The 25,000-nt window shown below is 36.6% G+C and overlaps 1 protein-coding gene across 1 annotated transcript in view; it reads left to right on the top strand.

Moving 5' to 3' along the window:
• The window catches only part of stab2 (stabilin 2), a 38,339-nt gene that overhangs the window by 11,890 nt on the left and 1,449 nt on the right, over window positions 1-25,000 (top strand). The window contains exons 19-66 of the mRNA XM_027151771.2: window positions 800-856; window positions 1,252-1,347; window positions 2,322-2,408; window positions 2,562-2,673; window positions 3,621-3,801; window positions 4,327-4,420; window positions 4,646-4,804; window positions 5,325-5,420; window positions 5,510-5,605; window positions 5,893-5,940; window positions 6,042-6,178; window positions 6,697-6,805; window positions 6,923-7,000; window positions 7,073-7,162; window positions 7,270-7,377; window positions 8,023-8,154; window positions 9,235-9,363; window positions 9,728-9,796; window positions 9,912-9,992; window positions 10,515-10,710; window positions 10,806-10,901; window positions 11,014-11,059; window positions 11,458-11,537; window positions 11,629-11,754; window positions 11,885-11,958; window positions 12,590-12,661; window positions 13,320-13,439; window positions 13,808-13,852; window positions 14,085-14,165; window positions 14,553-14,699; window positions 14,770-14,904; window positions 16,589-16,648; window positions 16,746-16,922; window positions 17,085-17,174; window positions 17,908-18,054; window positions 18,539-18,601; window positions 20,191-20,314; window positions 20,415-20,564; window positions 21,066-21,170; window positions 21,359-21,466; window positions 21,574-21,767; window positions 22,035-22,176; window positions 22,339-22,472; window positions 22,561-22,726; window positions 23,336-23,442; window positions 23,643-23,762; window positions 23,883-24,032; window positions 24,162-24,410. Of these exons, the coding sequence (XP_027007572.1) occupies window positions 800-856; window positions 1,252-1,347; window positions 2,322-2,408; window positions 2,562-2,673; window positions 3,621-3,801; window positions 4,327-4,420; window positions 4,646-4,804; window positions 5,325-5,420; window positions 5,510-5,605; window positions 5,893-5,940; window positions 6,042-6,178; window positions 6,697-6,805; window positions 6,923-7,000; window positions 7,073-7,162; window positions 7,270-7,377; window positions 8,023-8,154; window positions 9,235-9,363; window positions 9,728-9,796; window positions 9,912-9,992; window positions 10,515-10,710; window positions 10,806-10,901; window positions 11,014-11,059; window positions 11,458-11,537; window positions 11,629-11,754; window positions 11,885-11,958; window positions 12,590-12,661; window positions 13,320-13,439; window positions 13,808-13,852; window positions 14,085-14,165; window positions 14,553-14,699; window positions 14,770-14,904; window positions 16,589-16,648; window positions 16,746-16,922; window positions 17,085-17,174; window positions 17,908-18,054; window positions 18,539-18,601; window positions 20,191-20,314; window positions 20,415-20,564; window positions 21,066-21,170; window positions 21,359-21,466; window positions 21,574-21,767; window positions 22,035-22,176; window positions 22,339-22,472; window positions 22,561-22,726; window positions 23,336-23,442; window positions 23,643-23,762; window positions 23,883-24,032; window positions 24,162-24,410 (5,463 nt within the window). The remainder of the gene's footprint in view (window positions 1-799; window positions 857-1,251; window positions 1,348-2,321; window positions 2,409-2,561; window positions 2,674-3,620; window positions 3,802-4,326; window positions 4,421-4,645; window positions 4,805-5,324; window positions 5,421-5,509; window positions 5,606-5,892; window positions 5,941-6,041; window positions 6,179-6,696; window positions 6,806-6,922; window positions 7,001-7,072; window positions 7,163-7,269; window positions 7,378-8,022; window positions 8,155-9,234; window positions 9,364-9,727; window positions 9,797-9,911; window positions 9,993-10,514; window positions 10,711-10,805; window positions 10,902-11,013; window positions 11,060-11,457; window positions 11,538-11,628; window positions 11,755-11,884; window positions 11,959-12,589; window positions 12,662-13,319; window positions 13,440-13,807; window positions 13,853-14,084; window positions 14,166-14,552; window positions 14,700-14,769; window positions 14,905-16,588; window positions 16,649-16,745; window positions 16,923-17,084; window positions 17,175-17,907; window positions 18,055-18,538; window positions 18,602-20,190; window positions 20,315-20,414; window positions 20,565-21,065; window positions 21,171-21,358; window positions 21,467-21,573; window positions 21,768-22,034; window positions 22,177-22,338; window positions 22,473-22,560; window positions 22,727-23,335; window positions 23,443-23,642; window positions 23,763-23,882; window positions 24,033-24,161; window positions 24,411-25,000) is intronic.

Here is a 25,000-nt window from a genome sequence, read left to right as displayed (position 1 = left end):
CACCAGTCATGGTGGTGGTGGTTGTGGTGGTGGTGGTAATGCTGTTATACTTGTCTGCACAGAAATACAAAATAAACCTAGGGTTAGGGTAAGGGTTAGAAAATAAAATAGAAATATAGGGTTAAAAAATAAAATAGAAATACAAAATAAACCTCCATTTATTCTAGCAGTAAATAATAATGTGGATGCTATTTTTCCAAAAAAGGCAGGAGGAGCTTTACCTGCTAGCATGTAACAAGTCACCCAATTCTCAGCTAATACGGACATCTCACACTGTGTTTACCCCTGGGTTATTATTCTTAAACCTTGTCTTAAGTCCCAGGTAGAGGAACTTTGCACACTTTAAAAGTAATTTAAAAGCAGTTGTTGGTTGTTGGTACAGCAAATAAACTATACAGGAAATAAGCTAATAAGATAACCCAGGGTTTAGGAATGTACAGTGTGAAATGTCAGATTATGAAGAGCCAGAATTAATTGTTAACCCAGGACCAATTATATATAATCAATTTTATATATTTGCATTTCTTACTCTTTGCTGCTGTAACAGAGAAATTTCCCCATTGAGGGACGAATAAATCTTATCTTATCTTATCTTATCTTATCTTATCTTATCTTATTATGAACAGTGTGAAACGTCCCACAAGATAACCTAAGATTCTGTTTAGTTAGGGCTTAAGCCTTAGTGTCCTGTCAATATGAACCCAAGCTCAGAGGAACTGAGATAAAGTGCAGTTAGGGCTGGTTATAAGAGATAAAACACTTACGCTTACAGCAACGCTATCTTGCTTCCTGTCTTCAGAGTCCATGTGGTAGCTGTAAGTCAGACTCCTTGACCTGTCCAACCGGCGTGTCACTGGTAAGGAGATACTCGGTTTCCAGTCATTGTTTATTATTAGTTATAAAACAGAGTTTATCTGAGATTTATAATAAACCTGATCTTGGTAGTTATTTAAAAATCTTGGTTTTAAGTGAGTAATAGTGATGGATAGATGTATAGATGGAGAGATGGGTGGATAGATGGATGAATGGGCATGTCTGGGTAAATGGATAGATGAATGATAAGTAGTTGAATGGATAGTTAAATGGATGCATGGATAGATGGATGGATGGATTTCTCTTTTCTTTGCCTCAGATATAACATAACATATGAAGTTACGTAGCAATTTAAGGAGTAACACTTTTTCATTTAATAGAATAATTATCTGGTTTCTAAAATCTAACATCTTTCTCTCTTGTATCCACTCTGTGCAGAACATGAGATCCGTAGGCTGTGTGTACAGGAAGAAATCTTTTGGTGTAGATGTTCCTGTTCTGGGCTGCAGACTGTTTTGCAACGAGACCCTCACTGTGAGTATAACACCTAACATTTCACACCATACCCATTACGGCTAAGATCTCTTTCAACTTTTATTACTGGGCTTTGCAAGATGGCTAGTTAAATGTGTAATGCTTTTTGGAAGTGTGCATGTGATGAAGAAAGATTTCTTTTGAGTTGAAATAACCAAGACTTCTTAAATTATGGTGCAGTTATACTATAATAAAGATGTGCAATTGGAGAGGTTTTTGGCCACTGGTAGAGGTTATGAGGACACATAGAGGCCACATGATTATGGTATTTGTATGGCCATTTTTCTGACATGTTGACATTAAGATGAGTCAAATATGTTAAATGGTGTAAAGATGTATGTAAATATTGTGATTCTAAACATCCAGAAGTTCATTTAACATCAAAATGTTGAAAATGAGCATCAATTTGTTCGGAAAATATTTTTTAAACCATGATCTATAATGGTACATCAGTCTTTGCTGTGCTGTGATTTAATTTGTGGGCATTAAGACTTAAATAGAATTATAAACAAAATGTGGAATTGACTTAGTTTTCCCTCATGAACTAATGAGTCCTAATGTATTCATACAGCATGATACACATTGTTCTGTCATAATGATTAACTAAACGCCATGATCGATCTTTTATCTCGAGGTTTATTTTAAAGTTTAAAGTTAACTTCATTACATGATACATAAAAAGTAAAATAATAAAAAATAAAATAAAATATTCACACTTTGTATAACATATCAGGAAACCTGTCTTTTGGTGTTTATTTTTTAATTAGTTTTTTTTATTATTATTATTAAATTAATTTTACTAAAGAAAATCATTCTAAAACCCTTTGCAACTTCACTACAAACATTTCAAGATTGAAATGTGATCACATGAGAAAAGTAAAATTGTTGACATGAAGATAAAGAGCATGTGTGTTTTTGAATCATGAGATGAATCATTTTTTATTACGATTGTCTTTGTGGGGTTTTATTTTTAGACCCCTGAGTGCTGCAAAGGCTTCTATGGACCAGACTGTTCTCCTTGTCCTGGTGGATTCACTGCCCCGTGCTCCTCACATGGCAAGGTATGACACACACACACACACACACACACACACACACACACACACACACACACACACACACACACACACACACACACACACACACACACACACACACTGAATATTAATAATTTTCCCCTTGAATACACAGCTAACTTTCTCCTGCTGTTTCAGTGTTTGGATGGTATAGATGGCAACGGTACGTGTCAGTGTGAGCCCAACTTCAAAGGGTCACGTTGCCAGTATTGCACCGACCCCAACAAATATGGCCCTTTCTGTAACCAAAGTAAGACTTTACCCTCACCTCACCTCACTGCTATACATAAAGGACAAAATCTTCTGGAGTACTCTACAGCAAGTACAGTTTTGTAAAGCTTGGTAAAGTTACTTCTTATTCCTTAACCAAGCGATTAGCTACAGGCTCTAAATAAGACTAGTTATATAATAATAGTAAATATATAATAATAGTTTAAACTGGTAATTTGTTTTATTTGTGTTTTTATTTTGATCATTTGAATAGTGCCATGAATTCTGACCAGAAAAGTAAACATTCAGTTATTTCATCAACCTTCGATTTAAAATTTTATTTGCTCTTTGAGAACAAAAACCTCCTCATCAATACACAATTGTCAGACTGTATATTTATAATCACACCCTCCAGTGTCACCCAAATGAAGATGAGGTTCCCTTTTGAGTCTGGTTCCTCTCAAGGTTTCTTTCTCTTCCATCTAAGGGAGTTTTCCTTGTTCATTATGGGATACATACAAACATGTTTAAATATAAGTTTAATATTAATCCTGAACCTTTCTATTATTTTAATCTTCGTATAATATAAAAAAATTGTATTATGTTTCTTATGTTCTGAAAGCTGCTTTGAGACAATGTCCATTTGTTAAAAGCGCTATAGAAATGAATTTGAATCGAATTGAGTTAAATCAAGCGGCATTGATAGTTCATCAAAAAAAAGAAATGTGGGTAAAAAAACATTTCCCTTTCTGAGCAAATGTTTGTGGCCCTGTAGCTAGTGTGATGTCTGATCAGCTTCATTCAGCTAATGAAGCTAGGATCTGCAACAGAAGCCGAGACGATTCGTGTTTCGTAAACCAGAGATACAAAACTTCAGCTTTATTGGTTCTGTTACAGTACATCCAGTGCACTGGGTCCAAAATGTTTCACAAATGCCACATTTTTGTGCTCATTTCAAAATACAATATGAAACTACGTATTTTCCAGCCTGTAGGTGTGTCCGTGGTGTTTGTGACAATCGACCTGAAGCAAATGGTGCGTGTAAGGCACGATCCTGTCAGCAAGGCATCACCGGAGAGCTGTGTGATAAACATGAGCGTCCCTGTGGGCCGACCCAAATCTGCCACATTCACGCCAACTGTCTCCTGGAACAAGCAGGAGAACAAAAGTGAGTGTCCTTTTCTATAAAAAAAGGTAAACAACCTTCTAGTTTAATTTCTGCACCAACATGGATTGAAGTAAAATAGTTTAAACCTTAATATCCATCTGAGTAAATCATTTATCGAGGATTTATTCAGATGAATGAAAAATGAATTAGTCTAAACAGCTAAAGCCCAATGTTTTCTGCCATTAAAAGAATCATTTCTTTGCCTCTGAGGCCGATTTGAATCATTTGCCATTTGAATCTGTAAATGAAAGTTTAGATTTAATGGTTAGCAAAATTAAGTGAAATCTAAAACTTTTGAATGAAATGAAACTTTTTATGAGGTTTTTACATTTTGGCGCAACTGTATTTCATAGATAAACCTTATCTATTTTAACTATATACTTTATTTATATATAGTTTAATTGTGTTTCATGAATAATGTTTATATGCTGATTTTATTTATTTACTCATCCAGTTAGACATTTTTACATATAGATTGAACCTAAGCTAAAGATCTATTTGCTTATTTGTTTGTTTTTATTAAAGCTGTGTATGTAAGCCTGGTTATATGGGCGATGGATTCCGGTGCGTGCACGAAGACCCGTGTACATGGAGTCTGAATGGGGGCTGCGGTGACAATGTACGGCGAGAATGTGTGTATGCGTGTGCGTGTGTGGGTGTTTTGGATTGATGTGCCATTATATTTAGTTCATTAATTAATTTATTTGTTTGTTTGTTTGTTTTGCTTTGAAATAAATTTGATTCATTTGAAATTCACTTTTAAATTTTTCAGCTTTAAATGTTTAATAATTTCATTATTTCAGACTAATCTATGTTCTAATGCATGTTCTAATGTCCGTCACAGGCGAGATGTGTGCAGCTGGGAAAGGGCAGACACAAGTGTGAGTGTCTAAGTGGATGGAGAGAGGATGGAGATGAGTGTCAGCCTGTTAATAACTGTCTGGAGTCGTCCAGAGGAGGGTGTCATCCTAACGCCTCCTGTGTCTATCTGGGTCCTGGTCAGGTAGGAACTGTTCCCTATACTGATATTACTGATCCGCCGACATCTATCCATCCAATTATTCCACTATCCATACGTTTGTCCATTCAGCCCACCATCCATCCCTCCCACCATCTATCCAACCATCCATCTCACTATCCATTCACCCATCCCTTCATCCATCCATTTCTCCCTCAATTTATCCATCTAACCATGTATCCATCCATCTATCCATTTCTTCATCCATCCAAACATCCATCCATTCATAAACCCATCCATCCATTCATCCAATTAATCCTTCTATCCATCCATTCATCCATCCATCCATCCCTCCACCCATTCATCCAATTATTCCTTCTATTCATCCATCCATACACTCGTACATCCATCCAAACATTCATCAATTTACCAACACATCTGTTTAACCATCCATCCATCCATCCATCCATCCATCCATCCATCCATCCATCCATCCATCCATCCAGCCATACATACTGTACATCCATACATTCAGTCAGTCAGCAGAGTTTTTTTTTTTTTTTAGAACGATTGTGTTTGCAAGCGAAATTTCCGTGGCACTGGGAGAGACTGTGAGCCTATAAACCAGTGTGTAAACCTCATGGGAGGATGTCATCCAATGGTAAGCATCACAAACACTTACCAACAAGAATCAAGAGCTTACTGAAGATGAACAAATAAAAGAATTAAATTCTTGTGTTTTTCTGGTAGGCCAATTGTTTTATGTTGTATCCTGGAAAGTTTGAGTGTGTGTGTCAAACCGGCTACATAGGAGATGGAAGAATTTGTTATGGATCTCTGGGACAGGTACGACAGCCGGGTCATGACTTGCTCAGTATCACCAAAAATCTGTTCAGCCAAACTCTGGATTAAGTGCAGAAGTTTGTACACCTTTAGGACAAATTAAATGTGAAATGTTAAAACGTTAATGTTATGATATCGATAGTGAAAGAAAATCCACATGATATTAGTTTAAAAGTTTGCCTCTTGGATTTTATAATTTGTAATATTTGTAATATTATTTGTAATATTTCCCCCAATGTAGTCTTATTCTTTTGTTTTACATATGCAATTATGTCACCGTGTTTTTGTAGGAACTGGAAAACAATCTTGACCTAAGTGGATTCAATACATGGGTCACCGTAAGCCCAACACTTTCCATGTTTATAACATCAGTTTAAAGCTACCTCTGAAAGTCAAAGGCACAATATCATGTTTTTTCATTTTATTCAATGATCTGCAGAGAGCAGCTCTGACACCGATGATGTATGAGAAGCAGAACATTACTCTTTTTGTGCCCTCATTACCAGCCATCAATAACATGAGCAGAGATGATCAGGATTTCTGGCTGTCCAGGAGCAACATTCAAAGTCTGGTCATGTAAGATCTGTACCACAGTGTAGTCTGATAAATGACTTTTAAAATCTTTGAAAGTACTCAGGCTCAAACTATGTCTCCAAATTGACCCATTTTAGAAGCCAAGATCATTTAGTAGTCCAATGAACCCTTAAAGAACCCATTAAGAACTAAGCTTACTTGCTGTATGAAGCAGTTTAAAACTTAGATTATGTAGCGTTGTATGTTCTGGGTGTATCGTCATTTCATGTACGCATGTCAATGATCACTGGCTTACTTTAAAAGCTTTATTCTATCACACATTTTAGCCAGAAAAGATTTAAAATGTATTTTTAAAAATCATTTTGATGAAAAAATAAGAACAGATAAGAAAAGAATAAATAAATAAATAAAAGTCATTAAACATGAAACAGAAATATTATTTAAATGCATAATATAACATAAGTAAATCCTTGTGTTTTTGCATTGTTGACATCTAAATAAACCTGAGTGATGAATAAATAACGGTGAATAAATAATAAAAATGCTGACTGTGTGTTTAGGGGTCATATAGTGCCTGGGCTTTATAGATTATCAGACCTGCGTAACTTACCGCATAAACAACTGGATTCTCTTTTAAGAGGAAGATTTCCTGTTTTCGGGACCAATGAGGTAAAGACTTAATAATTCAGTAAGCTTTCTAATAGTCCCACACACTTAAAAAGGAATAGCAAAACACAGAAGTCAGTACTGTTTTCATTCAATTGTACCGCTTTTATTTTTATTTAGACCACAAGGGTTGCTGGAGCCACTATTACATTAGGAGACATAGTCGCCAAGAATGGACTCATTCATCTGATAGATAAAGCAAGTATCAAAGGCTTTTAATACTGTCTGGAAAAAAAAGGCAGCTAATGAGCTGTTGTCTGTCTTTGCCAGGTCCTAATCCCTGATCGTAAGCTGACTACAGGTTTGCTTGGGGTGCTGGACAAGACAGCAGTGTTCTCGCTCTTCAAGAACGCACTTATAGTAGGTTTCAAGTGAGAGTAGCTGTGGAACAGACACAACTGTCTCTTACTTTAATGTTGTAACTAAAATGAAGATTTATTTTTAATTGAATTTCTGTTGTGTTTTAGAAATACAACCTGACTAAAGAGATAGAAGATGCCTCTGGCTTTACAATATTTGCACCTACAGATAGTGCTATCCTAGAATACCTGAAGAGTACAGGCCAGGATTCACTGGTACTGTATATACACACGCACACACACCTGCACGCACGCACGCACGCACACACGCACACACGCACACACACACGCACACACACATGCACACACGCACACACACACGCACACAGACATGTTGTCAGTCTTTATTATAACCATTACAAAGCAATGACACTAGAGACTATTTCCAAAAATGTTAAACTAACCTCTCTGGAAACCTTCAAATATAATAACAACTTTTTAAAAACATGTTTATTATTATTCTTACATTATGTGGAGCATACAGAAATAATAACACTATATATATTTTTCAAACTGGGGCAGATGTGAATCATTTGTTAAAGCTTTGGGTTAAGAATCAGAATGTTGGGGGTTTGAGCCCAAGCACCACCAAGCCGCCACCTTTAACCCTCTCTGCTCGAGCGGTATTGTGTCATGGCTGACCCTGTGTACTGACACTAGTTTCCTAACAAACTGATTTTCACTTTGCTGTTATGTACATGTGACAAAAATGAAATACCTGTATGAAAGATTTTTTTTTATTAAATGCTATAGAGGGTGCAAACATTTGCACTTAATTGTGTAAACACATTATACGAAACAATTTGCTAGTCATGTGTGTATGTTCGATGTGTGTTTGTGTGTATGTTCTGTCACGTGTAGGACATGAATGTTACACAGTACCACATTGTCCTGGATGAGACCCTGAAGCAGGCTGACCTACAGGACGGTCTGTATAAAGACACTATGCTGGGATTCTCCTATCAGCTGGGAATATTCCTCTCTGACAGCAACGTAGGTCTAACTCTCCTTCCCTCTGTAATCAACCTGAAACTCTGAGATCTGATGACATTTCTTGAGAAGCAACACATCTGAGCCCAGTATTAAAGTTCCCAACCGATTTTGTTTCATTTCCAGCTTCTATACTGCTCATATAAAATATGTTGAAAAGATGTTATTCTCAGTAATTAGCTAGCAAAATAAAGTGCTTGAGAATTGAATTGGATTGAAAGGTTTGATTTATAAAACATTTCTGAAGAACTCATTCAGGGTCTTACAGCTACAGCAGTCAATGAATGTTGTTGTTTTGTTTGTTTGTTTGTTTGTTTGTTTGTTTGTTTATATCAAAATATATCTGGTTAGAATTGTAGTAGTAAAAAAACTGGTTTTAAAAGCTGCTCATCTATGAAAATATATAAGTAGCAGTGTGTAAGACAGAATATATAGTATTCTCTCTCTCTCCCTCTCTCTCTCTCTCTCCCTCTCTCTCTCTCTCTCCCTCTCTCTCTCTGTCTCTCTCACACTTTCTCTCTCTCTCTCTCTCTTCCTCCCTCTCTCTTTCTCTCTCTTCCCCCCTCTCTCTCTCTCTCTCTCCCTCTCTCTCTCACTTTCTCTCTGTCTCTCTCTCCCTCTCTCTCTCTCTCTCTCTCTCTGTCTCTCTCTCTCTCTCTCTCTCTCTTTCTCTCTGTCTCTCTCACAATTTCTCTCTGTCTCTGTCTCTCTCTCTCTCTCTCTCTCTCTGTCTCTCTCTCACTTTCTCTCTGTCTCTCTGTCTCTCCCCCCTCTCTTCTCCTCTCTCTCTTATCTCTCTTCCTCTCTGTCTCTGTCTCCTCCTTTCTGTATCTCTCTCTTTCTCGGTCTCTCTTCTCGTCTGTCTATCCCTCTCTCCTCTACTCTTTTCTCTCGTCTCTCTCTCTCTCTCTCTCTCTCTCTCTCTCTCTCTCTCTCTCTCTCTCTCTCTCTCTCTCTAACACACAAACACACACACACACACACACACACACACACACACACACACACACACACACACACACACACACACACACACACACACACACACACACACACACTCCAATCTTTCTACCTTGTATCCAGTGGTTAGTAAACAAGGCACAGATGAATGCTACAGACATTGAGACTGATAACGGAGTGATCCACGGATTGTCTGCTGTACTGAAGATCCCTAAAAATCGTTGTGACACATCTTCTGCCAGAAAATTTTGGGTATGACCTCTATGACCTCTATGACCTCTTTTTTTTTTTATCTCATACTTATATACTATTTCAAGCTGTCTTTAGTTATGAATGTGGCCCAGGAATTGGCCAGATCTTATTCATGTTATAGAGGATAATCACAACTAGATACTGGATTTGTATCCAAGAACTGCCGTTGTGAACATAAAGACTGTCCAGTCTATCCTGTTGATTTGTATTTCCTATAGTTAGTCTTCAAAGCTAGATACTTTACTCTTCTTCACCAGTACAGATACACAGTGTCACCTAGAAGAGGATAGGATAAGGATCTCTTCAGACACTGTTTATAAAAAGCTCTGATATCGTATGTCTGTTGATATGATGCTGTGTGTAGGGAAAGTGTATGGACTGCTTCCGTCCTCCTGAGAGTCGCTGTCCTCCCGGAACAAAGCAAAAGAAGACGGTAAATAAAAAACAGTTCTCCACAACCATGAGCATGATGTGTGGCATTGTTGAAATGAAATAATTTGTTTTATTATATACCAACATGCTCTAATTTAGTGTTTTTTTATTCAAAGACACCAAAGAGATGTTTGTTCAGCATGAGGAAATACGGGCGCTTCCTCGGCTGTGCGTCCTCCTGTGAAAAACACAACATCGTACGTAGTCTATTTTCCTTCACAAAATGCTTTTAAAACCAACATCAGTGAGACATATTCCTGTATTCCTGCTATCCATCATCACACTTATGAGACCTGGAATATCTGGAGAACTCAACAGAGACAAATAACAAATACATGAATGTGTAGTGAAGCTATTCCTGACAGCGGCTATTCCAGCTACGAAGTTTCCTCATTTTTTTCCCCAATATCGTTATCTGGCAAAAAGATATCCCACAAAAGATATCAACCAGGAGGATAAATACTAACACGTCTTTCTAGATACCCCTGACAGGCTAGTGTCACTCTATGCCATATACACTTTACTCTTGAAGCAAATCCGTAGCTCAGATAGATCGCTAAATTTCAGTGCACTAGCCTATCACTCAAATAAGCAACACCCCTTTTTTGGCATATGACTTGAAACGTTTTGGTTTTTGTTCCTTGTTTTTTAATCATTTCAATGGTTTTGTGTTTTAAATGACAGACATATGTGTGACATACATCTTTGTCTCTCTCTAGAAAAGAAAGTGCTGTGATGGATTTTATGGCACTAACTGTGAGGCTTGTCCAGGGCCTGAAGGTCAGGCATGTTTTGGTAATGGTGTGTGTGTGGACGGTATCAATGGCACCGGTGTGTGTCAATGCAACCCTGGCTTTAACGGCACAGCCTGCGAGAATTGCCAAACTGGCAAATATAGCATCCACTGTGATCAAGGTATCATGGATCCTACCTCTGTTACTATGTCTTTATTATTATTAGTTTTATTTTTCATGATACTTTTTCCCTCTCTGTTTGTTCTTGTCTTGTAGACTGTAAGTGTGTAAATGGTCGCTGTAATGATGGTCTGGAGGGAGACGGCAACTGTCAGTGTGATGTGGGGTGGAGAGGAATCTACTGCTCTATAGGTAAACCCAAACACACACACACACACACACACACACACACACACACACACACACTATTCATTCATTTTATTTTTTGTGGCAAGTAAGTACATGGCTCGTTGTTGTTTTTCAGCGATTGCAACAGACATGTGCGGAGGGAAGTGTCACACGAGTGCAAAGTGAGTGCAGTCACAATATGTGGTCACTTTATTAGGAACACATGTACTCCTTCTATATCTGATCTGCACACCGGCCAAAGTCTGAGGGCTTTAAAGCTAGTCAGTGAAATCAAGCTGTGGGAATTTTGAAACATCAGATACTTTGTCAACTCTGGTTTAGAGAATAAAATAATTCAAAATAGAAAAATAATTTTAAAATAAAATTAAAAAGTATAAAGTTAATATATTTGTTATTTTGATAAATCAAGAGGTAATTGCTTTGTGCTTTTACTACTTCTACTACAACAACCTTGTGTGTGTGTGTGTGTGTGTGTGTGTGTGTGTGTGTGTGTGTGTGTGTGTGTGTGTGTGTGTGTGTGTGTGTGTGTGTGTGTGTGTGTGTGTGTGTCTTTTTCCAGTTGCCTAATTAAAATACCAGATAATTCATACTACTGTAGCTGTGCAGCTGGTTATGAGGGGAACGGTACACACTGCACAGGTACACACTGCTGTAAAGTTCTCAAAGCTCTTCATACATTTCATGATTCAGAGCACACTTTTAAAATTGAACTATGTTTGTGTGTCCCTAGTGATTGATGCTTGTGCAAAAAATAATGGTGGCTGTTCTCCCAATGCTGTATGTAAGAGGACAATGCCAGGACGCAGGCAATGTGTGTGTAATACCGGCTATGCAGGGGATGGAAAAGTGTGTGTGTGTAAGTCTTCCATCTTTCTTCTTACACTGTTTATTGTATACTTAATATATCTATATGTACAGTATATACTGTATGTATCGTGTTATTTTTGGTATAAATGTTAAGGTTGTGATGTTGTGAATTTCTCCAGCAATCAATCCATGTGTGGATGGCACTGAAGTCTGTGGTAATAATACGAAATGTGTACACACAGCACCAAACAAGGTAACAAAGACAAAATGCAATAAGTAAAATAAAACAAAAAAAAAGTCGTGTGAAAGTTTGTATATACTGGGGTTTCTATACAAATAATGGGACAAATGTACTTAAATTTTATTTTATATGCAATATACACGACCGTAAGCATGAGTCTTAACTGTCTGTCATAAAAAAGTAGTTTTTTTAGTTCTGGAAGTTGCCTTTATCTAGGTTTGTGCGACAATGCAGTAGATCACATTAAAGAAATTTCATTGCTAACATGCATTCACATAATAACATCCATACAAAATCAAAAGAAAAGTGACGCCACTAATAACAGTGTGAACATAATAATGCATGCCACATTAATTCCATAGTAAACTAATCACACATACCGTATGTGCCTTTTACATACCAAATAAAAACTTTCGTATGTTTTTTTTTATTTATTGTTAATTATTTATTGCTCATATCATAGCCAGGGTTTTTTTGTATGCAGTACAAATGATACTGCCTTCAGATTTCTACTGAAAATAGCCCCAGTCACAGCTCTCGTTGATTTAGAAAAGTTCATTATTAAGTATAAGAAGATTTTGCAAAGATAACGAAGAAAGCAGTGAAGCGTTAAATAAACCGCTGTGTGTTTTTGTGCTTTCAGTCAGCATGCGTGTGCCTGCCTGGTTATTCTGGAAATGGAAAAATATGCACTCCTATCAATTTGTGTAAAAAGGTAAAGAACTCACTGCTGTAGTACAGTTGTCACATTATCTACTGTTGAAACTGCATCTTAACATTTGTTTAAATGCTTCATATGAATTCTGTACTCATTAATATATTCATGTGTACCCAATATTCATAATGCACCTATGTGTCACATGACAAGCTTTATCTTCAAGATTAAGTAACTCTTAACCACCAGGAGTCTAAAATTCAGCTTTCATCATCCATTCTGAATGCATATAAAGTATAAACTATTTTATTCATATATGTGTCTTCTGTGACTGTGAATTATTTACCATGCATAATACTTTATAAAGCCTGGCACCAGGAACATGTTATAATGCACTATAATGTTTTTATAAGGAGTTAGAGGACTTATATATAGTGGCTGCAGTGTTTATTTGTGTATTATTCCTTTGTGAGTTCACAACATGTGACATACATAGATGTGGTATCTCAGTGGTTGAGGTGTTGGACTACTGATCTAAAGGTTGTGAGTTCAAATCCTGGGCACACCAAGCTGCCATTCTTGGGCCCCTTAGCAAGGCCCTTAGCCCTCAAATGTTCAGATGTATACAGTAATAAGATAAATGAAGCCGCTCTGGATAAGGGGCGTCTGCCAAAATGCCATAAATGTAAATGTGATTTGAGTGGGTTTGATGTTCCAGAGAAACGGGGGATGCCACCTATTTGCCAAGTGTACAATGACAGGCCCAGGAGAGAGGAACTGCACATGTGCAGTAGATCAGATTGGAGATGGGATAACGTGCAAAAGCAAACTCCTGCAGGTTAGCACAATAGAGCTTTTGAATTTCTCTCATACACTCCAGTTCATGTATAGACTACTTTATTGTTCACATCCAAATTTTACATACAGTTATGTATGGCCATGAATCATTATAAGTATACACTTAACACATTTAATATCTCTTACACTCATTGAAAGGAAAGAAAAGGTTGACCAAAAATAACAACAGATATCCAACAACATACCAATATTATTATAGAATTATTAGATATGATTATTAGATATCTATACTGGTCATGTATACTGTATTGTGTAGCGGATGTATAAACTAGCTCTACCTGAGAAAGTTCTCATATTGTTGTGTTTTATATATTTTGTTGAATGAAATCTGTCACATTCTGACTTCAGGAGATTCGAAAGAAAGGCCTGACGGACTTTTCCTACAGTTTGCAAGTAAGTCTGTGTATATGTACAATACTGTCCTTAATGATACCTTCATGAATAGTGAAATAACAGGTTTATACGGATATCAGCTAATAAGGTTTATTGAGTATTATGTAATATGTTGTTTTCTTTGCTTTTATTAATACTGTGACATTAGATCTGTAACAATTGATTGTTTTTGTTTTTTTGTGTTTTTATAATATAAAATATAAGTTATAAAAATATGTTTTGTTATTTCCAGAGATCTGATATCTATTATCTTCAAAGTCGAGGTCCATTTACTGTGTTTGCTCCAAATAATAATGCATTTCACAAACTGGGGGTAAGTGTTTGATTAAACTCTTCCATACTGATGAACTAAATGCAAAATCAAAATGATGAGAAACAAGGAATTATTTCATTTTATTTTGAGTCATAAGTTATTAAGTCATATTATAATTCTAAGGTAAAAAGTCAGAATTATCAGATAAACTCATCCGTTTGAGCTATTACAGGTCCAACATGCTGTTTCTGATTGGTTGGATTGGTTGATAAATATTAATCAGCAGCTGTGACACAAATCCCAAGTCTTTATTCTTCTATATCTAATAACTCTATTACAATACTCCCTAAGTAGGTAACCCAGTGCTGATGGACCCCCATTTGACACTTTACCTGAAGCTTTTCATCAGTTTTCTCTGATATGTTTTCTCCTTCTGTCCTTTTCTAGGATCAGCAGATGGTAAATAAAGAGAAAAATATTGCGATCCTGCTGTACCACATAGTGCCATGTCGAAGCCTGCTTCCTGAAGAACTACAGCAGCCTCGTAACCTCACCACGCTCACTGGTGAAATCCTCACCATTTCATATTCAGAGGTAAGCAGTGTGTCCACAGCATTAAGGCTGGATTTAAGTCAAGACCTGAGCTCTAATCTTCTGTCTTCAGGGTACAATACAAATCAATAACAACACCAAAGTGGTGTACAGCGATCAAGAAAGTAGCAACGGGATTTTCTACGAAATCGACACCGTTCTGTTTCCGCCAAGTTATCAGCAGATGGAAGAGACGGACACTAAAGCTGTAGGTGTTTATATTTTACATCGAGTGATATGTATATCATATGTATTTCCTCTCAGGGAGTTTTTCCTTCCCACCGTTGGCGGCTTGCTCATTAGGGATAGGCATTTTACAGATAGATAGATAGATAGATAGATAGATAGATAGATAGATAGATAGATAGATAGATAGATAGATAGATAGATAGATAGATAGATAGATAGATAGATAGATAGATAGATGGCAGGTTGATAGATAGATAGATAGATAGATAGATAGATAGATAGATAGATAGATAGATAGATAGATAGATAGATAGATAGATAGATAGATAGATGGCAGGTTGATAGATAGATAGATAGATAGATAGATAGATAGATAGATAGATAGATAGATAGATAGATAGATAGATAGATAGATAGATGGCAGGTTGATAGATAGATAGATAGATAGATAGATAGATAGATAGATAGATAGATAGATAGATAGATAGATAGATAGATAGATAGATAGATAGATGGCAGGTTGATAGATAGATAGATGGCAGGTTGATAGATAGATAGATAGATAGATAGATAGATAGATAGATAGATAGATAGATAGATAGATAGATAGATAGATAGCAGGTTGATAGATAGATAGATAGATAGATAGATAGATAGATAGATAGATAGATAGATAGATAGATAGATAGATAGATAGATAGATGGATGGATAGATAGATAGATAGATAGATAGATAGATAGATAGATAGATAGATAGATAGATAGATAGATAGATGGCAGGTTGATAGATAGATAGATAGATAGATAGATAGATAGATAGATAGATAGATAGATAGATAGATAGATAGATAGATAGATAGATAGATAGATAGATAGATAGATGGCAGGTTGATAGATAGATAGATAGATAGATAGATAGATAGATAGATAGATAGATAGATAGATAGATAGATAGATAGATAGATAGATAGATAGATAGATAGATAGATAGATGGCAGGTTGATAGATAGATAGATAGATAGATAGATAGATAGATAGATAGATAGATAGATAGATAGATAGATAGATAGATAGATAGATAGCAGGTTGATAGATAGATAGATGGCAGGTTGATAGATAGATAGATAGATAGATAGATAGATAGATAGATAGATAGATAGATAGATAGATAGATAGATAGATAGATAGATAGATGGCAGGTTGATAGATAGATAGATAGATAGATAGATAGATAGATAGATAGATAGATAGATAGATAGATAGATAGATAGATAGATAGATGGCAGGTTGATAGATAGATAGATAGATAGATAGATAGATAGATAGATAGATAGATAGATAGATAGATAGATAGATAGATAGATAGATAGATAGATAGATAGATAGATAGATTTTTTCATCTTATATATCATATACTGTACATGATGTACATAAAGGACTAGTGTTTTTTTTTGATTGTTTGTTTTTTACATCTACACAGTTGAAGCTGATTCATAAGTTATGCACAAATCGTGTGTTTTAGAAATTTGTTGTTACAAATTCATTCCTAAATATGTTCAAATCTATGCCAAAGGTTACTTCATTCAAAGCCCAAAAAATAGTCTTATTTTGTAGTACTGTACAGATTAAATCACCTAAAAGCACTAAAATGTTTAAATACTCATAACCTTTCATAAGGTTCGTCATCTTCCTTTTCCCGACAGATTGCCCTCAAAGACATAGCTGATAAACACGGGTTCAAGACATTCTACAAGCTGCTAGAAGTGTGTACAAAACTTTTATCCCGTTACAGTTAAATATCATTTCTGACAAATAAAAGCGATTTAAATAAAAGTACCTTTGTACTTTGGCTTGTTGTAGGATACAGACGTACTAAAACAAATCGAGGACCCTCTTCACCAGCCGGTCACTCTGTTCCTGCCCACAGACTCCACCATGACAGCTTTACCTCAAGCGCAAAAGGACTTCTTGTATGGCCTGCATAATCGACCAAAACTGCTGGAGTATCTTCAGTACCACATCATCCGAGACAACAAGGTGAGACAGTACAGTATGTTCTCAAATCTCAGATAAATCACTAATTAGATTTGAACTGCACAACATATCTAAATAGCAGTCATTTCCAACAGTGGGATAGAAAAAGAAACATAAAGTGTGTTTGGTAGAAAGAAAGACATTTTATATGTGTGTGTGGTTTAGGTGCACTCTGCAGAGGCAATGCATTTTGATTCCATCAGGACTCTTCAAGGCTCTGATATTTCTGTTAGCTGCGTTGGAGAAGACGAAATAGTAAGTGACCAAGAAAGCAAAACTTATTTATAACATAACATTCACATAAAAGAACAAATTACATAGGGTCAAAGAGTCATAATCTTGTTTGACTAGAAGCAGTGTGTAATTTTTAATATGATGACGTTTTTTTGTGAGGAGACATTCAATTAACATACTTGGAACATCCAGTGTCAGCGGTTTGTACTGTAACAGCCGGATCTAAAGCTGTAACTAAGGTTTCCAAGTGTTTGTAGGTGCAGAACTTTATTTTTTAATGATTTTGCTTTGTATAGTTTTTATGGGGTTAAGAGGTGGTAAGGAACAAATATTAAGAGCTGGTATGATATAAGCGATAAACAGAACTTCCTTATTTCATGAGCACACAATAAAATGGAATTATATCCATATAAAAAGCACAACATGTTATTTTAAGTGAATAAAGAGTTCTTAGTATTGGGGACTTGCTGTAGTAGAAGAGGAATAAAACACAACAGGACATGCGGTCACTGGAAAAGAAATCAGAAACTGTCAGGATCCACTGTTGATTATTTTCCCATAACAACATGTCCTGATGTGTTTTTATTATTTCATTGATATTTGAACTGAATGATCTTGGGGTGTGTTTCTATTTAACAGATATTTAGCATTAATAATTTGTTACTATGTAGTATTTTTTGTTATAAATGCCTTGTCAGATATGAATTATTGGTGTTTACTCTGGATAATGTTGTTATTTCTCCCATTCCTCTAGGGTGCACTGTATGTCAACGATAAGAATTGTCGAATTGTGAAGAGGATTGGGAATTTTAAGAAGGGTCTTGTTTATGGTATCAATTGTTTGCTAACACCACCCAGCCTGGGAGGACGCTGTGATAAGCAGGACATTGTAGACATTACTGTAAGTGAATCATGGTACTGAACTATGGCTATGGAACTGACACGGTGTTGAGTTCAGCATTGCTGAGTGTGCAAAATGTAAATAAATAAATAAGCAATACAGCAGATGTATTCAAACTATAGGGAATTGCAGGGGTGAGTAGGAGGGCTGAGCTTCTACACATTACAATATCGAGATGAGTCTGGACCGGAAATATTTGCCAAAGGAGAAAAGCTTCATTTCAATATATTTTAACAATGTGTTAAATTTTGCTAACTATATACTCATAAGTTACCCCAAAGCTCCTGGTTGAGGATTGTTTCCCTTCTGAGTCTGGTTCCTCTCCCATTTTTTTCCTCATATCATATCAGGTAGTTTTTCCTCATCGCCGTTGATCTGTGTAACAGCGTACAATTACTATTCATCCCTTGATAATCTATGAATAACATTTGTGTTTAGTTGTTCATTAAATTTTTTACATTTTATTTTTTTTTTCAATTGCCAGATGCCCTGCAGATATTGTAGTTCTCGAAGCTCATCTGATTGCCCTGCAGTAACCAGGCCAAAGGTACATTTCCCTTCTGATGGTCTACTTAACTTGTGTACTCACCATAATTCCATTACACTTACACTGTCTTAAATGTGCACAAATGTTTGATCTGCATTTGAGTACTTAGATTAGCAACACTACATAAAGGTTTTTAGTAACTCATCTCAACTGGTGTGTAAAGGATTTCAGAGTTATATGAATAGGCCAGCAGGTGGTCCAGCGCTCTCGTTGCTGTAGCCCGGGTTCGATTCCCGAGCAGGGCGCTGACCCAGACACTGAAGAGTTAACTCTCTGTGCTGGTCCTGAGCCTGGATAAAAAATGGGAGGGCTGCGTCAGGAAAGGTGTCCGGCATTAAACCTGTGCCAAATCTAATATGTGGACCACGTGATCCGCTGAGGCAACCCTGAACAGGGAGCGGCCGAAAAGAAAATATAGAATATCTATATAAGGGGACAAAAAATAAAAGTGCAGATGATTTTGACAGGTGCTTCTACAGTAGTTTAGCATCCTGGCATCCTGAAATTGTGTGCAGAAAAAAACAGATACTACCTGTGAAATGTCTGTTTGAGAACTACTGTTGTAATCATAAAGACTCATAAAGATATTCATCTCTGGACCCTCATAATCTGCTCCTTCTAAAAATCTTGAGAACGCAGATACCGTTTGTCTTTACCCTTCCACACCTGTATACTGTAATGTTTTCTAATCTTTCTACCCAGTGTCACAGGATGCATTACTTTTACGTCAAGTTTATTTGAATGTTGTCTCAGGAAGATATTTCTTGTAACTGTCCTCTCTGGCTGGCTCGATAGAGAACGGAATCTGCATTTGTATTCTCTGTCTGCTGTTGAAAGCACTCTAAATATCAAACTGAATTTAAGTTGCATTGCAGAATGAGACTATTGTAATTTTTACACATTACAGTAATAAAATTAGGCTGAAATTAAAAAAAAAAAAAAAAAAAAAAGATTTGCCAAAGGAGCAAAGTGTGTAATGTGTTCAACTTTATACTTATAATGTACTCCAAAGCTCTGGTTTGAGGATGAGGTTCCCTTTTAAGTCTGATTCCTCTCAAGGTTTTTTCCTCATATAATCTCAGGGAGTTTTCCCTTGTCACTGTTGCCTTTGGCTTCTTCTATATACACTCACTCACTCTCACTCATTTTCTACCGCTTATCCGAACTACCTCGGGTCACGGGGAGCCTGTGTCTATCTCAGGCGTCATCGGGCATCAAGGCAGCATACACCCTGGATGGAGTGATAACCCATCACAGGGCACACACACACTCTCATTCACTCACGCAATCACACACTACCCGGAGGAAACCCCCGAGGCACGGGGAGAACACACAAGGCAGAGGCGGGAATCGAACCCCCAACCCTGGAGGTGTGAGGCTAACATGCTAACCAATAAGCCACCGTGCCCCTCTTCTACAGTATATACAGTACAATATAAATGTACTGTATATATAAAGAATTTGTTATGTATTTTTTTGCCATTTGCTAGTTTCTAGTAAGAATTTGCTAGTGCTAATATGCTAATGACTTGTATGTATTAGCAGCTGTTCATTGGTAAATTATTTAAAAAAATCTGAATTCAATACAGGCTACACAGGCTTGTGACCTTCCAAGACATTTTCTGTCTGTGAATTCTGGATGCCAGTCTATTTGCTCTACGATCATATGGAAACCCAAGTGCTGCTCAGGTTACTATGGCAGGGACTGCCTGGGTAAGCAGTACATCAAGCAAAAATAAACCAGACTATTATAAGCCATTTCACACTAGAACATTTGCAATAGTAATAAGTGATATTTAACCCTTTTTTAAAGCATGTCCCGGAGGGCCTGGATCTCCATGCAGTAACCGTGGGCGGTGTGATGAGGATCTTCTAGGAAATGGTACTTGCACATGTGATGTAGGGTTTCAAGGCGTGGCCTGTGAACTGTGCATCGACGGACACTTCGGACCTGACTGCAAAGGTGTGTATGTGTTGTTGTTGTTGTTTTTTTTGATCATATATAAGCGTTCAGCATTTCTAAATTCTAAAATTGAATACTAATGACAGAGTGGAGGGAAGTTTTGTATATTCTCCACATATCTGTGTCTTTTCTATTTTTCGCTTTCCATCTAACTTTCCAAAAACATGCCATATAAATTATCCCTAGCTGTGAATTCTTGTGTACATGTTGGTGCTTGTTAACTTCTTATTCTTAGTGTATTCCTGCCTTGCGTCAAGTTTTCCCTTAATAGACTAAAGATCCACATGTATGCAACAGATCTATCTTCATTTTCATAATTAAAAATGAATTTGTAGATCTATATTGTGCATTATTCCTTCGGAAAGCATGTGGGTGAAAATGTTTGCACTTCACATGTTTAGGAGGATTTATTCGAAGTATAAAAGAATAATTCTGATAGGGAAGGAAAGTATTCTATCTATGTATTCTGTTTATTTTTACATTTTCTTTCTCTTCCAATAGCCTGCACCTGCACAGAGCATGGAACATGTAATGAGGGTCGAGAAGGAACAGGCTCTTGTTTCTGTGAAGAGGGATGGGCTGGTTTGCGATGTGAACATAAATTAGGCAAGTAACTACTGTATATGTTTGGCAGTTTGAGAAAACTCAGAAATATATATATATATATATATATATATATATATATATATATATATATATATATATATATATATATATATATATATGGGATTTGATCAGATGTAAGCACTTCCATATTGTTACTCAAATATCTTGCTTTATTTCTAATGCTGTAGCTGATGGTCCTATATGTTTGCCTGCATGCCACGAGAAGGCAGTGTGTAACGAGAACAGCACCTGTGTGTGTAAACCGTTCTATGAGGGAGATGGAATCACCTGTAAAGGTAAAAATCTGCTTCTACACCTACTAAAGTATCAACAATTTAGAAAAAAAAATGTTAATCCAAGCATTAATCAATATATCACGTTTTTCCCTTCCCTTCATTTCCAGTAACGGATATGTGCAAGTTTTGGAATGGTGGCTGCTCAAAAAATGCCCAATGTTCCCAGAATGGAGAGAAAGTGAACTGCACATGTTTGAAAGGCTTTTCAGGAGACGGATATGTCTGTTCCCCAGCAGACCTGTGTGTCGAACAAGTGAACGGAGGCTGTGATGAGCATGCCATCTGCACAATGACTGGACCTGTGAGCAGACAGTTTCATTTAGTTTTCCCTATGAAATAGTTTACGTTATTAGAGTCGAATGTTTTATCTAATACACGCTAGAAAGCACCAATCAGGGCTAAGACAGGCTTGCTATTGGTTTACACAGTATAATAGCCTAAAGTTAGGTAGTTTGCTAAACCTTGCCAGTGCAACTAGTTTCCTAGATTACATGCTTTATATAATGCCTTCTAGCAAATGCAATCCAAGGTGTAAGACATTCTGATTTAACTATTTTTTCAACTCCAGGCGAAAAGAACGTGTGAATGTAAAACTAACTATGTTGGAGACGGGCTGACATGTGAAGTGAAGGTGCTTCCAGTTAACCGCTGTATGATGGATAATGGCCAGTGTCATTTAGACGCACAGTGCACTGACCTGCACTACGAAGGTGGGTGTTTTCTTTCTATGTATTTATAATACAATCTATCCGCATAATGACTATATTTGACAATGTTACTAAAAATCCACATAAACAGTTAAATAATAAAGAATTGAGATGTTTTTAAACTCGAATATCTCTAAAGGTTAGTCTTGGGCTGGATTATTTCAGATAAAACTGTCGGTGTCTTCCACTACCGTTCTCCACTGGGGTCTTACAGGCTGAACTACACAGAGGCTCAAGAGGCATGTAAGCAGGCAGGAGGCACCATTGCTACCTATATACAGCTTGTATATGCACAGCAGGTATGCATCCGTGCTGCAAACTCATTTATGTTATAGCATAAAGTTTACTTTGCATTGAGATGTGTGATTCTGTGTGTATGTTCTGCAGGCTGGATATTCCATGTGTGCAGTCGGGTGGCTTGCACAGAACCGGGTAGCTTATCCCATGACCTACTCCAATCCTAACTGTGGATCTGGTCATGTGGGCATAGTAGACTATGGCACTTATAAAGACCTAAGTAGGACCTGGGACACATTCTGTTACCGGATAAAAGGTATGTTTATGTAGCTTTAACAGACATCAAATAAATGTCTCATTATGCCTTAGCATCAATATATATACTGTATTTTATATATTCTACATCTTTAATACCGTGTGTACTATGCATTTGAATTACATTAATTTTATGTTCATACCAGAGACGGGGCCTCGGCTCAGACCTATACTTTCTACATGACTCATTGGGTTTATAGAGTTAGGTCTTGTTATAGGTTTCCAGGATTTTGCCTTAGGAACAGGGGTTCAGTATTATCCTACAGGGATGAGTTTTGGGATTAGGCCATGTGTAATAACAGAAATCCCATGCCAAAAACCTAATAGCAGATATCCCCAGTATTAAGTTTTGGGCATGGGATTTCTGGGATTAGTTCTTGAGGCTGTGATCTAAAGCCATAGGACATTAGACTTAAGGGTTTAGACTTTGAGCTTTGTGTATCCAGGATTAGCTCCTAATCATTGTGATTTGAGGATGAGGCTTTTGGGTTTAGTCATCTTGTTTTCTAAGATTAGATTCCTTGGTCTTAAGGTTTTTGAAGTTAGATCTTGAGTATGATACAAATATATGCCTACTTTCTGCCTCACTGCATATCTATTTGTGTTTAAGATGTAAAGTGTGAGTGTAAGATCGGCTACATCGGTGATGGTTACTCGTGCACTGGTAACATCCTGCAGGTTCTCTCTACCAAGCCCAACTTTTCCAACTTTCTTTCAGTAAGTATGATAGAAATCCTGAAATATGCTCCCACTAAAGACTTCTGGGTCTTCACAAATTTAGCATCATTGCATGCACCAGATTATACAAAAAGGGGCAGTTTATGTTTTTGAGATTCATGTAATTTAGACACCAAAAACAGTAGATAAACATGAATGACATCTGAGGTGTGCATTTCACAAATTTCTTTCCTCTCCAGCAAATCATGAATTATTCTAGAGCTGCAGCAAAAGGGCAAGAGTTTATGAATCGCCTCAGCAATATAAACACAAAGTCGACTCTATTTGTGCCTGATAACAACGGTCTCTACGAGAACCAGGTAATTAATCTGTCTTGGTACCACACAGGTTTATCCTGTCTGTATTATTCACATATAACTCTCTCTCTCTCTCTCTCTCTCTCTCTTTCTCTCTCTCTCTCACTCTCTCTACTGAATAAGACTCTATCCTACAGAGATTTGGAGCACCACCTGCTGGATGGGAGAGCTCTAGTGCTGCAGGATCTCCTTAACGTCAGTCATGTTAAATCACATCTGGGAAACACCTTGAATGTGAAACGGGTTCCAAGTCTCCAAAACCCACAAACAGAGGTAAAAGTGGATCTAACCTAAAGAGTATTAAGCTGACTAAATAATACTAATGATAATAACAACTTCAAGCTAACATATGCTCAGTGGGAATGAATTGATCATTATTAATAAAAACCTTCCTCTCTTTAGGCTTCTTCTGGATATGTCAACGACCGTTACATCATTGAATCTGACATTATTGCATCCAATGGGATCATCCATGTGCTGCAGGGACCACTGAAAGCCCCACCACTTCCACCCTCGTCCCTACCACCGGCACATACAGCAGGAATGGGGATCGGTGTCATGCTGCTTGTTATTCTTATTGTCACCGCAGGATTCGTGGCTTATCACTTCTACAACCGCCAAACCAAACCATTCCAGTTCCACTATTTTAGGGTGTGTGTTTTTTATTATATCTTTACCAGTATTTATTATTATTATTATTATTATTATTATTATTATTAATAATAATAATAATAATAATAATAATAATAATAATAATAATAATAATAATAATAATAATAATAATATCATCATCATCATCATACTCATTATTATTATTATTATTATTATTATTATTATTATTATTATTATTATTATTATTATTATTATTATTATTATTATTATTTATTGTAGTACTATAAGTAACCAGTAAACAATAACCAGAATGAAGTAAAGAAAATCAATCAAACTTGCATAATATATGTAAATACAGTCAAAAGCAAAAGACTGTATCTGCAAAAGTTTTGGGACAAAATGAAGAAAACAAATAAACATAAAGTGATGTTTAGATATCGAGTTAAACAAACCCCTTCCACTGTATCAGGACAGACATTATAAATCCTTTCTTAAGCATACAAAGTCTGAATGTATCTACACATAACTAAGTACAGGAAGAAGCTCAGCTATAAGATTACAAAGACCATTTCCACCTAAACAAAACACAATTCCAACACCAAACTCTGTAAACAACAAGGAAACTTTTT

Source organism: Tachysurus fulvidraco, chromosome 19, assembly GCF_022655615.1.
Source record: "Tachysurus fulvidraco isolate hzauxx_2018 chromosome 19, HZAU_PFXX_2.0, whole genome shotgun sequence".
Classification (NCBI taxonomy): Eukaryota; Metazoa; Chordata; class Actinopteri; order Siluriformes; family Bagridae; genus Tachysurus; species Tachysurus fulvidraco.
Note: the sequence above shows the minus strand (reverse complement) of the source record. Positions and strands in the feature narration are given on the sequence as shown.